Below are 15531 nucleotides of genomic sequence, written 5' to 3' on the forward strand. Positions count from 1 at the left end.
CATACAGTATATTATTATTCTGCATACTTATTAGTGTGAATGCTGAGTCAGTGAGTACCCTCCACCTCTCCCATCACTCCTGTGTCCACATTTTTGGCTCTAGAAACACCAAAGCCACATAATCTGTGCACAAAGTTCTTGGTTTGCTCATGGTTCTGATAGGAGTTACCATTCTTTTCAAAAATAGCAGTTGTTTGAGAGGCTTGCCGAGCCAAAATCTCACCCATCTGTTTCAGCTCTGTGTCTTCCAGATAGACACAGCTGTTCGACATGGCTCATTAGGAGACTCTTTGTTCTCTGTGATGTTTATAAACACAGCCACGTGCTCGCACACACACACACACACACACACACACACACACACACACACACACACACACAAACTACTAATGCAGTTTCTGAGAGGAAATGGACAAAACTTAACTCTTATCAATATTACTCTCAACTATGAAAGCATCTATAAAGCAAACACAAACCATCTCCACCTTTGGATATTTACCTTACAAGAAATCATAATTTTCGCATCTAATTTTTCTATGTACCATACTTCAATTAATATGAGCTGCTTTTTCAACCATTTTAGCATTGTGGTGAGATGATATTTTTAATAGGACTTGTAGCTTTCCCTTCTGATATCCCATTTTGGAACACAAGTTTAATCTTGTGTTTAATCTAAAGCTGTTGTCTGCCTAGGGAGACAGAGGAGAATGTGTGTGCGTGTATCCTTCCTCCCCCTTGTGGCCACAGTCGCCAGTGGCAACCAGTGTCTCAGCAGGTGTTACTCAGCAGATGTTACTGAAGAAATGGGCAGAGCTGATTCTGATTGGCTAATTAAGATCATCAATTCTTAGCCTTTTAACTCAGCTATGAGAGGAACTCAAAGGCTTAATGGCTTGTCTTAATTTTTTAGCCTCAGAAGTTGCCACTTGGGGTCACCTCAGCTAATTCGAGTCACTGAATGTGACTTCTCACTTGTGTTTGTGGTGTTGGTTCTTTTTGATGGATTTGTCTGACAAATATTATGGCTTCTTGTGTGGTTAATTGACTAGTAATTGACTAGTCTAGTATTAGTTTACTCATATGTTAGCATTAGATGGATAGATATATACTTTATTTTTCCCCTAGGGGAAATTCAGGAAATTAGCAGGTATTGGTGTTTGTGCTCACCAAACGTGGCCTGTTAGCTTAGCTCATTGATTAGTGAACAAATGAATTAGCCTTGGGTTATCTTTCAAGCTAGGCGCTCTATTGCCCAATGTTAACAGGTATGCATGGTTGCTATAGTTATTAAACTAGTCTCGTCTCCACACACACCCCACCTCTTTGCCCATTTTTGGATTAGCCGGGAGTTAGGCACTGCCAAGATGGCGACGCTGGAGCAGCCCACTTTGAGCTTCCAACCCACCCTTAAGAAACCTATAGGTGACGTCACAGAGGCTACATCTATCTATATATATAATAATCCATATAGGTTGAAATATACCTTGATCAGCTTCAGTTCTGACGTTGCAGACCGATTCCTGATTGCCTGAGCTGAGCTTTCTCATAGAACAGAAATATATAAAAGAAAATCCTTGGTGTCGTCTATGTCCATGGGAGAGTTGTGGAAATTAAAACAGTGACCTTCCAATAAAAAGGCCACCTGACTTCATATTGTGGTTGCAGACACACCAGCCAACGGTGCGCTTGGCTGCCATCCTATGGTAGCAAACAGTGGAAAAAGCCAAGGATGCTTTAACATTCTTCACGTCCCCTTATAAACAAGAATATGCCAGTCAAAATATCCCAACTCATGTTTCTGTGGGCCAAGCATTAAAAACTGCACACACTGAGGTCAAATCAATCAGACTGAAGACACAGACATCAGCGCAGACCTGTGTTCCCCTTTAAACCTGTGGTTTCTTTTCCTTCTGAACAAATACTAAAAACAGATTCCCAACCTAATTCCAGACCTCTCCAATCCACCCATACAGGGTCCAGATCTCAGCATGGCATAGTGCAGACTTACCACATATTCAAAGACCAGAGTCAGGGTTTCCTTGGTGTGGATGATGTCATGGAGGAGCACGATGTTGGCATGCTTCAGGCCTTTCAGAAGAGATGCTGCAGGCACAGAACGGACACAGAATCAGAGATATTGAGATACCAGAGGACTTGCTATGATCAATGCTTTCACTATCTGCATCATTAGAATTATACACAGCCTCAAAATGAAAAGAAAATACAGGCTGGATTTCCTGCTGCAAGTTCTCACACTCATTTGTCAGCATGTTTATGATGTAAAAGGCATTGTTAAGAAGTAGAGCAGTGATATGATATCTTGGGAAGATGATCAAAATGCCTATTACTTAATTAGCAGAGCTTACAGAGTGTTACTGAGGAGGCCGGGTGTGATCAGCACATTCTGGGACAGACTCTCTATGACTTTCACATGTGATTTGCTTCATCTGAGTCGCACCTTGAGTACAGTTAGGAGGGACTGTGCAAATAATACACACACATATGACATATCTGCTAGACTGTGGTTTACAACACAACTTTCTATACAAAGAGAAAAATGTAATAAACCTTGTCAATGAAACTTGCATGTTTCTTACTTACTGTGTTTAGCTTTGACAAAGCAGAGAAAGGGTGAACGACAGAGCGCAAGTGGGGCATAGAGGGGTTGAGTGAATTAATGCGCTATGCACAGATCTTATAATGAAATAAAGTTTTATCCATTTGAAATAGTAAAGTATTTTCCGTTCATTATGAAACTGTGTTGTGACTAATCAGACTGTGACAGAGGATGTCAGTGGAGTAGGCGATCCTTCAATGTGGCAAGGACAAATTTGCATTCAAACTGCTAAAAAATGTGGACACATGTAGTCCAGACCACCTCCGAATGTGGTCTGAGTGATCGGATCTCAAATGCGTCCTCAATGTGTCTTGGGTGCATTCACACCTGTCTGTCCTGTCTCTGCCTTTTGTGTGTGTGTATCTGTCTGTGTGTGTGGGTGTGTTTGTAAATATAACAGAGATCTATGAGTCTCCTAACAAGCATCCGGCCTTGCTGGCCTGCTCACAGCAGACTACAACACTCTTCTCAACAGCAGCGTCCTGCTTAGGATTAACTGAGAGTGAACCAAGTCTTCTTCAGAATCAGCGCCTATGAAACAAGGTTAGCCAGCTGATTTTCCAAGCAACAGGAGCCACGGCAGAGTTAGTGTGGAACAGCTGAGTTGTGAGAAGAAGATGAACAAAGAAGAAAAGAGCAGAAGCCACACAGCCAGACAGGACTTTACTCACCAGGAAGCCACCCAACTCACTGGATGCTTCAACAACACGGGAAAAGACCTCTTTGTTTTTTTTCAAAGGACTGGGTAATGTTAACTGAGCCTAGCCTCACCTAGCATAGCACAGCTAAGCAGCAGAAGTCTAAACCTTAGTAAATGTACATGTTGGTTAATGTTTGTTAACACACACACACACACACACACACACACACACCAGGTGTTCTCAGCGGCCATTTTGAGTAGTTCCTTTGTTTACTGCCATCTTGTGTAGTCTTCTTTGTTCTGGCCATGTGGTCATAGCAACCATTGAATTTCTCTGTGTCCCCAAGACCCCCCCCCCCCACAACACACCACACAGCACTTATATACTAGCTTTGTGTGTTTTTACTCTGTTCTATTGTAAATAAATGTCTTCAAGTATAACTACTGGTGTGTTTAATGTTACACAATTGCAGTGTGAATATTGCCAACCTCTACTCAGTAGAACGCCAATCCTTCAACCTTTACTTACTTTTAATATGGTAATTTGGTTATAGATACGAAGGTAATTATTAATCAGAGTTCCAGATTAATAGTAATAATTTGAGACTGAACCAATACTGGCTATTTTGCCTATTAGTTTAGGTTGGGGCCCCCGTGGACTTTAATTAATTTTAAAGTTATTATTTAATATTAATATTTTTTATATTAATATTTTCTTTCTTTATGATAGCCAATAAATTGATATCGTGTCTACGAGAATAGGACATGTGTCCGTATGGATGGACGGACCACCTGAAAACAATATGCCTCTGACTATCGCCGGCATGGAGGCATAAGAATCCCCTTGTGATAATATTGCATATTGGTTTTTGGGCTGGATTATATCAAGATATTAAATCGTGGATATCGGCCAAGCCTAGTTAAACATGATCTATACTTGAGGTTCTTTCCACTTATAAACCTCTTACCTTCTCTTATGGCTGTGAAGGGCGTTCCTTCCTCCTCTTGTAGACGAATCACTTTCAGAGCCACCAGCTTCCCATTCACCCTGGCAACAGAACAGAGGACAAACAGAGTATGGAAAACTGGTGTTTTTGTGACATAATAAAAGAATCTATTAAAACCGATGAAGCTGAAATGAGGATGAAGTTAGAGTGAAGATTGTTTAGCCAATGAAATGTAATTTGGCAGCAGTGTAATGAGACCCGGGTACAAGGCCACGGGATTACAGCTGAGTGAAGCTCACCAATCAAAGCTGTTGTAGTGAAGATAGTGAAGAGTAAAGCAAAATAATATCATTACTGAGACGAATAGATTGTTTGGAGTTTCACACATTTACAGTGTGTGAACTTCCTTTCCTGGTATTTAATTAGCAAAACCTGAGAGAGGAGCACAAATCCATAAAAACTATCGAATCAATGCATAAAAACATCCATGCTAAAGAAATTTCGTAAGTCGCAAACATGCAGTATAGAGAAAAATTATTATTATGCATCAAACTATATTCTGCAGCTGTTATTACTTTTCCATTTAATTAATCTATTCTGGTCCAGCATGGCTCCTGTATAATGAAATGTAATATTCACTGCCTTCATGAGTGGGTCTTATGAACTTTAAAGTAGACAGAGCGTATTAGACAGTGATTTGATATGCACACACTACTTACTTGCTCTTTCCTTTGTATACTGTAGCATATGAACCCTCTCCCAGCTTTTCAAGCTTTTCATAGGAATCTGCTTTTCCAAACTTTGGGCTTGTGGGCTGAGGAAAAAGAAAAGAGAAATGAAAAAAGTAATATGAAAGGATGAATTCAGGATTTCCCAGAAGACATTATACATCTTTGAGTGATATTAAAACCTTGAGACTTCGCACTGCATCATCAGGGAGGTGTAATATCAGCAAAGAAGAGGAGAGAGAGTTTCACAAAGTCAATAATTGTCAGCCCGTAACTTTTACAGACTTTTCACTGTGTCAGTTCACAGGTAAAAGAGGTGATAACTTCAGCTCTGAGGAGATGAAGCCCCGGACTGAATCTGTTCTCACCCAACAGCTTTGAAAGTCTAAAACTTACTGAGGTTGATTTAGAAACATTTACAGGAAAAAGACTGCAGTAAACTGTATAGTATGATTTTCATTTTAAACAGGTGGTAGTAGTTCAGGCAGACAGAGAAATCAATTACGTGTCAGTCACGTGTTCCAAACATCTTCCGTGTGAATTTTGTATGTTCCCTTAAAGACTCCTCTGGTGAAAATTAAGTGTTTAACATTGTTAACATCCATATTATTATAATTATTATAATACAAGACATATGATTAGTGAAATAATCAGTCAACACCATGACTAAGTATTTCCATCCTGAACTGCACTGAACCAATGAGTGAACCAATGTCTCACAAAGACATTCAGGGATTCATATGTCAAAAACCTAAGAAACTGATCCTGTCAACTTGTGGGGATGGGGGGGGGGTTACCTCCTTCAGTAAACTAGCTCACAGAGAAAGCAGACTATCTCTGGTGCATTTACAATGGAAAGGCAATGGTGCGTATGCACAGCGGGCATTTATAGATGCAGTGAAGACGCAGCCATGTCATTAGGATTCCTTGCATCTCTGCCAATGAGAAACGTGAGTTTGGGACTCCCCTGAATTCAATTTGGGTGTGAAATGTGGAGCATGCTGGGAGTTGGAGTCTGTGGGGCAGTCTTTGGCACTCTTTCCTTTGTTCAGGGGGTTTAAGACAAAAGACCATGCTCGCTTATTATTCAGTCAGGCTTCAGGGGTTACAAGTAGGCCCTACCAGGCTTGCTTTGTCTGACCACATGTTCAACACATTTATTTATTTCTGTATTTCTACATTTATTTATTTCTGTATATCTTTGTACGTATGTCAATTAGGTAGGCGGTCCTTTCTCAGTGTAAAGCCGGATTGGTGCTAAATGTATGATTGATCGGACGGATCGACTACTACTGCCTTGACTTGACTGGTTCACAAGAGGTATGTAATACTCATACATAGGTTCAGGTCTGGACCCAGACATTGTCCTATCTGCACCCGCACCTGTAAACTATGAATTGTTGATGATAATTCAATTTTGAGTGTTTCTATTTTAACCGTCACAGCTTTTCTAGCCTTTATGGCAATGGTCACATGACACTACTCTGCCAATCACTGCGACTGGAGTCAGTGAGTGAGACACACACACAGGAGAGGAGAAGAAAGAAGAAAGGATGTGTTAAAGCTGTTCAGCTGTTCAGATGTGTTGTGATTGTTTATTACAAAAATTATGGAAACTGTTAATATGTGAGTTAACAAAAAAGAAAAGGGGAAAATCAAGCTTTTTATGGTATTTTTGTAAAATTAAACACTTTAAGATGTACATTTTTCGAAAAGCTCTGTGTCATGTTATTATTATGGGAAAAGAACATTTAAGCATTATCAGAGGAGTTACCTTAGCTCTTTTAGACCTCTGAATTTTAATTGCCCCGTTACATCATTACACTGTATATGTTGACTAAATGTCCTATTGAGTTAGACCATCTTGTGATATTAGACTACTGTGTGTCAAAAAGGAAAAACAAATACTGCTCAATTATGAAAAAAATTTCCAACATCCTATCGTGGAACTACAATCTGCATTTCCATGGCAACACTGACACAACTGTGGACTGCTTTCTCACCCATCAACCCAAACTGAGGTGACTGCCCAATAAATGCTGTATCAGCAGCACCATCATGTGATCTTCCTCCTGTTTTATGACTTTTTCTTTTCTCTTGGGGTTGAGGGGTCAAACACTGGAACTATTTCCTGGAACTGTGACTGTGTGTAGCATCTGAAGTCTTTTTTGCCAGATTTGGTTTTGCCAGTGCTGACTGACCATATCTGACAACCAGCACTACAGTTAACTGTTTGTCAGGAAAGAGTTCCAGCACGACTCCCCCTAACACTGTTGCTTTATTAGTGCCACGGGTGCTCAGCATCTATTAATCTTCTGTTTCGGGTTTATTATTCTTCCGCCAAATTTTGGCGCGTAACTCGTCCCGCAGCTTTGAGAAAACCCCAGTAATATATACATCAAAACGTGCGTCTTGATCCCGAAAGGGGTGCTATGACTTTTGGTGTTAAAATTCCAATTTTTCCCAAAGTTATTCCCAAAAAACTGGGAATAAATAAAGCATTAGGAATGCATTGGAATTTTCTTTAGAAACCCACAAAATTTCACCTTTTTTCTACAAAATTTCACCTTTTTTCTGAGTCACCCAGCTCTCTCATACCTGCACGTAGAAATGTGATTCAAACTATAAAACGGAGGAAAACTTCTGCTCTCTCAAAAACATAGGAACTGTTTTTACATAACATGTAAACTTTTCAACGAGGAGTGCAAATCACTTTTTCTTCAAAGTTAGAGTGAAAGCGTCAGTTGGCTAGAGTGCGTGAAGCAGTAAAAAATAACCTTTATTTTTATTTTTAATTCGAGCTCACGGCCAAACCGTAAAAAGGAGACAAATAATTCTTTCCGAAAATGTAGACATAGTTGTTGGGATTCATAAAATGTAACTTTGACAGGCAGGGTCTGCACAAAATTTAAACGGGGGTGCCGAGTCCGGCAGCAATACCTGTCTCACTCTCATTGACACCTAATGTAATCGTCTTTTTTTTTCAAAAGAATCTCACTCTGTCTTCGCACTGAGCTTACTCACTCATTTTAAGGAATATCTGAATAAAATAGAGACTGTAAGAAACTTCTGGCTTCAGTGTCTGTCACGGTGTTTTCGGTTTTTGAAAAGAAGTAACGGTTTTCTCATAATTTGCAATTGTTTGAAGCCATGTAGAAGCCAAATTCTGGGCAGATTTTCACATTGCCATGGCAACGGCAGCTCCTGACCTGTGTGCGTGTGTGCGTGCCTAGCAACCAGATAACCAACTCTCCAAGCTCCGCTAGCTTTACATTAGCCGCATGTTAGGTCTTAAATTACATTTAGTTAGGTCTTAAATATGTAAGTCCATTTACTGCTTCCTTTGTTGCTTTTCTTTTTGTTTTGTTAAATGAGTGAATGAAGTTGTGACGGTCTCCGCTGAGACAGAGGAGAGGAGAAGCTACTAGCCCTCTCTCGCTGTCACTTCTAGTCGCGTTGCTCTCCTCCCCAGTAATGTTAAATTTAGCACCGAAAAAAACATAATAGTGGTAATTTAAATAGCGGTTCATGGGATTTATTAACCCTCAGGGGTCCCTCTGTCCTTTTTTGGACATTTTCTTCACTTTTCTTTTTTGATTTGCTGATCATTTTGGCTGTGTTACAGCTGAAGGTATGGATTTCTGCAAGAAAGTGTCTTTTTTGACATATTTTTAAAATCTAATGTCAGTTACTGTTACAGGTCTATTATACACTGGTAACACATTTTGTACCCTCTGGGGTTCCTCGCGTCCAAAAAAGGACACACAAAGAAAATGCTATAAAATCATCATATATCAATATTTTTTTCTGCTTTTTTTTGCATACATCTCTTAAACCACTTCAGTTCTGCTCAAACCTACCAAATGTTTATTAGTTTTCAGGATTTTAACCCTTTAAATGCCAGTTTGAAGACATGTTGCCTCTTGTTTTATTAATAAAAACAACACAGAATATGAGATATTTCCCACATAATACATGATGATGTTTTATATCAGAGTCTTTTATATCAAGACATTTCTCAAAACAGAATATGATCAGAGTGACTTTTGAACACTGGAAATAAGTAATGTACTCATCCCAGCAGTAGCCCCCGTGGCACTCAAAATTTCCCTGGAATTTTCTAGTTACTAATGCTTTGCACTGAGCCAGGGTAGCTATTTAAAGTCATTTTCAGTTAATCAGCTCCCAGCTCTAGCTCTGTGCATAACACACAGACATTACATTAACATCAAGAAATGAAAAACATCTCTCTCATGGAAACAAAGCAAATCAGTGTAATCCCAAAAATACTAAACTTTCTAAGTGATTGCTGTGGGAGTGGAGCTGGGAATTGTAAATTTAAGGTCCAACCAGATTAGTGATGAACTCCACATAAACACACACATATGCAGAACACTAAAGTGTGTGACTATGGTTGTGTAAAGGTGTACTTACAGAACTAGGGCTGGAGTGACGGCGCAGTTTTGGCGACTCCTTGCCGGCAGACGAACTCTTGGCGTTGATGCAGGCATTGTTCTCAGAGTGGACCCTCTTCACCTGACTGGCTGGCCTCTCGAATGGGTCGAAGCCACTCTGCGTGCGCTGAACTCTCACTTTCTTGTCCTCAGGAATGGTGTCCAGGGGCTTGATGACTGAGTCTGTTCCCTGGCAGCTGCGTGTGGACATCTTTGTGACACATATCTGTAAAAAGAAGGTAGAGGAAATAAAAGTGAGCATTAAAGAAAAAAAATCCATCTGCGATTACCAGTGATTAGCCAAAAACTGACTGTGCCCCCATCTTCTATTTTTCATCTCACTGTCAGCCTGGGCCTTTTCCCTCTCTGCAGAGCCTTGCTGCTACCTCACTGCTAAGATGAGTCTTTTTTATCTCTATCTCTCTCCTCTCTGATCAAAACAGCTCCAGCCTCTGTCAGCTCCACTGCACGCACACACACACACACACACACACACACAGCCAGCTTTCCATACTGTACGTTCACACAATTCCACCTTATCTCTGACACACATCTACACATCCATACAATTGTGTACACATGCTGCTTATCGTCTCCTGCAAGCCCATCGGGCACACTCCCTCTACACTCTTCATCTATTTTCCAACACAAAGAACCTCACCAGCTGCTCTTCCACCATCGACTGTGTGTATTGAACACAAAGGACGCGGGCAGCATGACATGTTTTGCCACAGCTACCTTCAGATTAAATATTTAGGATTAGGCTCCCCTGCAGGAAGGACTTCTAATTACTCTAATAAACAAGCAGGGGTCATGTTGCAACTCGCCAGCCTGTTCTTTAACTTGGGCCAGGTTTCATTGGACTCATTTTCCCACAACACAAACTCACATCACTGTGGCACTAATTTTAGATCAAACAAAAGGCCTGAGTTTTGGGTTTGAAATAGGAAGTTCCTTAAAGTGAAACTGGGGCTGAAGCTCATCTACTCTTACTTCCTCATTGAAAAAATCTGGATCAGATCAGAGTATCAAGATGGTTAGCGTTAGAGGAAACATCAGAGGGACTCATGGGGGAACAATTGGCGACTAGTAGATGAACAACGGTTAGCATAGTTAGATTCTTTTATTTGTTTATGTTGTTTAGCACCACACAGGCACACTTAGCAGATTTTCTTCTTTGACAAAGGGAAACCTAAATGAAAATGGAGCTTTTGCCCCTGAGGCATATCATGCCTTTTCCCTACAGTGTTCAGAGATATTAAACAAGTTGTGTTGATGTTGAAAACCTGTGTAGGCCTAGTTTTTTTTCCACTGAGAAAAACGGAATCGTTGAGGGAATCAATAAAAAATCTGACCAATAAGTAGAATCGATAATGGCATCGGTATAAATAACATTTTATCAATACCCAAACTCTAGTCTAAAACTGACATGAAGAATGCATGGTAATCATAAACATGAGTCCCATCCATATCCTCAGAGGATGTCCTCAGTGACAGCAGCTGTAATGTAGAGCAGCACATATGGCAACAAAAATGCATACCATAATTTTGGACCTATCATACTATCAGGCATCAGTACCTGAGAGTCTGGAGAGGATGTGTTCAACATCTCTGGACGAGATCTCTGGAGGTCATCAGAGTTCTTCAACACTATGAACGCAGAGTCTGATGTACTGGGAGAACAGGAAACTATTCTTTTCTGAAATGATGGTACCACATTTTAAAAAAATAACCAATGACAACACTGGTTTGGTTTCGAGCAACAACAGAACAGCTGCAAAAACTTGTGGGTCACTAGTGGACATGGTCAGCAGCAGAAGTGGGATGTAATGAAGTACCGTCACTGATTTTATTGTTTTAACATGTGTTTGTAATTCTCCGTTATACATGCCTTGCAAATGACACTTTGCCTCTTCTCCGTGTCTTTTATTGCTTTGCCTTGTTTCAATGTGTGTACAGCAGTTGGTATAGCACTATGCTATATAAAGTTATCATTATAATAATTATTGTTATTATTATTATTATTATCATTATTATTAATTCCAGTAATTACTTTTTTAATTACTTTATATTAATCTACAACATTGACTAAGGCAGGTACTAGTAAGTCTGCTGAATTGTATTTTACATAAAAGCAACATTATCAGCTTTTAAAATATGACACATTGTTAAAGTACATGGTCAGAATTAGCCCCAGATTGACCAACTACAACGTTAAAATGCTACTTACATGTTAATGCACAGCAATGATGATTTATTGATTTTATTACTCTTTTGATTATGTAAGTGTATTTTTGCTGATAACACCTCTGTAATTTTACTTAAGATTTAAAATAAGGAAAAGTAATGTATGGTAAATTATATCTTATACCATGGTATTGCAGCTCTCAGCCTACTTCCTCCAGCACTGGACAGAACATGAGAGTGGTGTAAGCTGTAAATGATCTAACTTAGCCTAATGGTGTGGATGGATGTCTTGCTCAAAGTGTTTCCTAAAAAGTGCACTGCCTGTGACATGACTGAAGATTTCTCTTTTTTGTGAATGATAGTATCAGTTTTATTAAGTGGAAAATAATTATATAAGTTTGTTTTGGTCTTGTGTTCTTTGCTCCAGCCTCCGTGCTCCATTTGGAACGTGACACCTCTGTATGCTTCATTGTTGCTCTTTATTTTGGTTATAAAACCCACCTGTACCTGGTTACAGTTTCCTGTTTGCATGCACACAGAGGTCATCTCCATAACATACTCAACATATTAACTGCAGTGCAGCCATTCAATACAGCAACAATCAGCACGCTCTCAAACCATCCATCATCTCCATTAGAGCTGGAGAAACAACATCTTACTACTGCTTGGGACTGACAGCTCCAAGTCAACCTAGAAAAGGCAGCTCAAGTTCACAAGAAACGTTGTGACTACTTGGTTCCGCCCAGATATATGTGTTAAAATCGGAGTCTTTGAAGCAAGTCCCACTGGAACTTACTGTCCCCTGGGAAGACTGGACAGAAGAGGCCAACAAGCAGAAAAGGGCAAAACACGTTCTGGAACAAAGGCTGGAGAGCGCACTGCGAGCCAGTCGAAGTTGGATGTCAGGGCTTTGCTTACCATTCACTACAGCAAACACTCAAACTCCTTCGAGCAAAAGGACTGCAGTGCAGAAAAATCACCAAGAACATTTTGGAGGCTGCTGAAAGGGCCCTCGAGAGGGAGGATCCATGCATCAGTGGGCCACATGGGACACTGGGTGAGGGTGTCTGATGATTAATGACCCGAAAACACCCAAAAACCCCAGGTTCATCACTGAAAACATGTCCAAGTAGCACCAGAAGGTGTATTATATTAGATTAATAAACCATTCTATGTACATAAATCACTCCAAATCTCAACATCTACAATTTCGATTTTGACTTAATGTTGTACAGAAGTTAATTCCCTGGAGGATGAATCCTTATAACTTCCTCTCTAGTGCCACCATGAGGTTGACATTTGTGGTTTTGGTAAAATATCTCAAATGTGTCATTAGCATAAGACCCAAATAATCTTTTAATAATCCTACTGTATGTAAGAAGAGCAATCTTTAGTGTTGTGAGAGTCCTATAACAGCTGTTCAGGGTGCAGTTGGAAATTCTCCAGTAGACAGTTCCAGTTCTTAGTTCTTAATTATAGAAAACCTGGATTCATGAAACAAATTCATTATCATATCTTACATTCACAATATCTCTTACATCGTCCATTTGACCTCTTTCTGACGCTGCAGCATCTTTAAAGAAAAAAAGACTAAAGCTATTTAAAAGAGTTACTGATCATCACCGACCCGTGTATTGATAAACTTCAATGAAACAACCACAAAATACAATATTTGCTGCAAGGTAAAACAGAGGACAAGCCTATTGCTCAAATATTTTTCTAGTGTCCGTCATGTTAAATGAAATACTTGTGGCATTTTTAAAGGAGCTATTAAGTTTTGGTATTGCTACATAGCTAGCATTATGTAACCCATGGTTAGGGTTAGGGTTATCCACTGGCACTGTTTAGCCAATCCTGGACAGCTGGACATTCATAAATATCTGGGTTAGGCCAGGTGACTTCCTTTTGACCTCTCATTCGTGCTGGCTGGTTAGCGTCCGTAACAACTGTATAAGCAGAGCTGAACACACTGTATTTTTTTCTTCTACTGTCCCGTCTCAACGTGTATTTCACTAACCTTTCTACGTTCAGTGATGAGTTACTGTATATATGTACAATGTTGTGGATTGTCTCTTAAATTGTGCCTGCTAGCATAACCGTTAGCATTAGCACGATGCGTTGAAATTACTTATAGTCCCGCTAGCAGTCTGTCTAATGTGTGTCTAGTGTAATACATGTGCTATGCTTCATCATGGTGTGGAAAGAGTGAATGAATTTGATCAATTGCTGCTGTTTTGTGGGGGATTGATTTGATTATCAATACAAGCCTCTGTTTGAGATAAGCCGTGAAACAGGGTGATTAACAGCCTTATACAAATGCACAGATGAGAATTTGTGTGGTTTGTTCGAAGAGTAGAGAGGACGTGTGTTGAAATAGTGGTGTACCAGATCAAAAGTGGTAAAGTTGTTAAAATTTGCCTTGAGAGTTGGAGGCATAGTTGTCAAAAAGAAGTAAAGCCAGCACAGTGCTTGTGGCTACCTCCTGGTAGACCCTGTAATGTTTCAGCTGGATGCTGAGGTGCTCCAGAGTAGAAAGGGTCAGAATGGACGATTGGCTGAATTTATGAGAATACAGAGATATTGCATGCACTGCTGAGGGACTGCAAAGAGATACTGCATGTGCCGCTGAGGGATAGCAGCACTAGCCAGAGAGTGTTTATAGTCTGTGTTAATACTGCTAAAGATAGATACATAAGTAGTTGTGTAAATAGTAAAAGTTTGTTGTTAACTGTACATATCCTTAGGCAGACCAATACTGATGAATGAGGGAGATAGTGTAAGATGAGATTTATTCTTGTGAGGACATATTCAACAGATTGCCTTATTTTGCATTGTTCATTATTTTGAGTCCACATAATTTAATTATTTGTAACTACATTTATAAATATTGTATTCTGCTGTTTAAGTTTAATCTGGAACTATATAATATGGCGCACTTTAGTGGCAGGTAATGTGAGTTATGATTAGGAGTGGCGGAGTGATATGTAAGAGGTGAGATGTCACTTTGGTAGTCAGTGTTCGGTTTTGCCTAGGCTTCGCTCTCCGGGGGGAATAAAAAGTGGATTGACCTGTACAGAGAAGTTGTCCCCGTGCTCTTGCTTTACCCACAGCCCTTCGATAGTTTAATTAAGCAATATGTAAGGCAATAGTTAAGACATCCCAAAAACATGTCTTACACTGGTGGCAGCGGGTTTGTGGTCTGCTAATTTTTGCAGAGTTTTGAGTTTTGCCGGGGATTAACGAGCCGACTGCCTGCACGACGACGACGGCGCCAATTTTTTCCCTCCTCACCGTGGACTGCTCCTGCTTTAAGCTAACGCCAAGCTAGCGACTCGGTCAGTGTGCTGGTGGAATGAAACGGACTCGGGTGGCCATTAAATCTTCAAGATAACAACGAAGCAACATAAAAGTGAGTTACAGAGACTGACAAAGTGGACACAACTTTTCTGCTCTCTTCGTGGATTTTCATGCTGCTTCATGGGGGAGTACTGCTTGTGAACTTCTCTACGTTGGACGGTTGCATGGTAAAGTTGTTTACGAGTCACTCTGGAAACTTCAACTGCAGATTAGACCCACCAAACTCACCAAAACTGAGACTGTTAAGCTACACATGCCCATTCTGAACTTTCACTGTACTTTTAAGAGCCGTGCCCTCGCCAGTACATACAGTGGGCACTGTAAATAAATAAAAAAAAATAAATAAAAAAAAAAAAAAAAAACGAAAAAAGAAAACTCTTGAGTGGACTGCCTGACACTTTTCCTGGGTCTAAAAACTGATCTCGTCCTTTCTCAAGACTCCTTTTTGTCTCTGCATTTGTCACCTGTATGTGACTCATGTTTCAGTGCAGAAGATGCAATATTGTGTGATATTTGTGGACTCCAAAATGTGGCTGCCTCCTCGCTGATCAGTGTTGAAATATGATTTGCAGGTGAAAATTAATTTGTATTCTGCATGGAT

General features: G+C 40.0%; 1 protein-coding gene across 2 annotated transcripts in view; it reads right to left on the reverse strand.

The window, feature by feature from the left end:
• The window catches only part of LOC111227009 (cyclin-dependent kinase 14), a 246640-nt gene that overhangs the window by 122325 nt on the left and 108784 nt on the right, over positions 1 to 15531 (reverse strand). For both annotated transcript variants that reach the window (XM_022752355.1, XM_022752364.1), the window contains 4 exons: positions 9367 to 9612; positions 4924 to 5018; positions 4226 to 4305; positions 2009 to 2103 (listed from right to left, as the gene is read on the reverse strand). In XM_022752355.1, coding sequence (XP_022608076.1) covers positions 2009 to 2103; positions 4226 to 4305; positions 4924 to 5018; positions 9367 to 9612 — 516 coding nt within the window. The remainder of the gene's footprint in view (positions 1 to 2008; positions 2104 to 4225; positions 4306 to 4923; positions 5019 to 9366; positions 9613 to 15531) is intronic.

Source organism: Seriola dumerili, unplaced genomic scaffold, assembly GCF_002260705.1.
Source record: "Seriola dumerili isolate Sdu_G_001 unplaced genomic scaffold, Sdu_1.0 BDQW01000017.1, whole genome shotgun sequence".
Taxonomy (NCBI): Eukaryota; Metazoa; Chordata; class Actinopteri; order Carangiformes; family Carangidae; genus Seriola; species Seriola dumerili.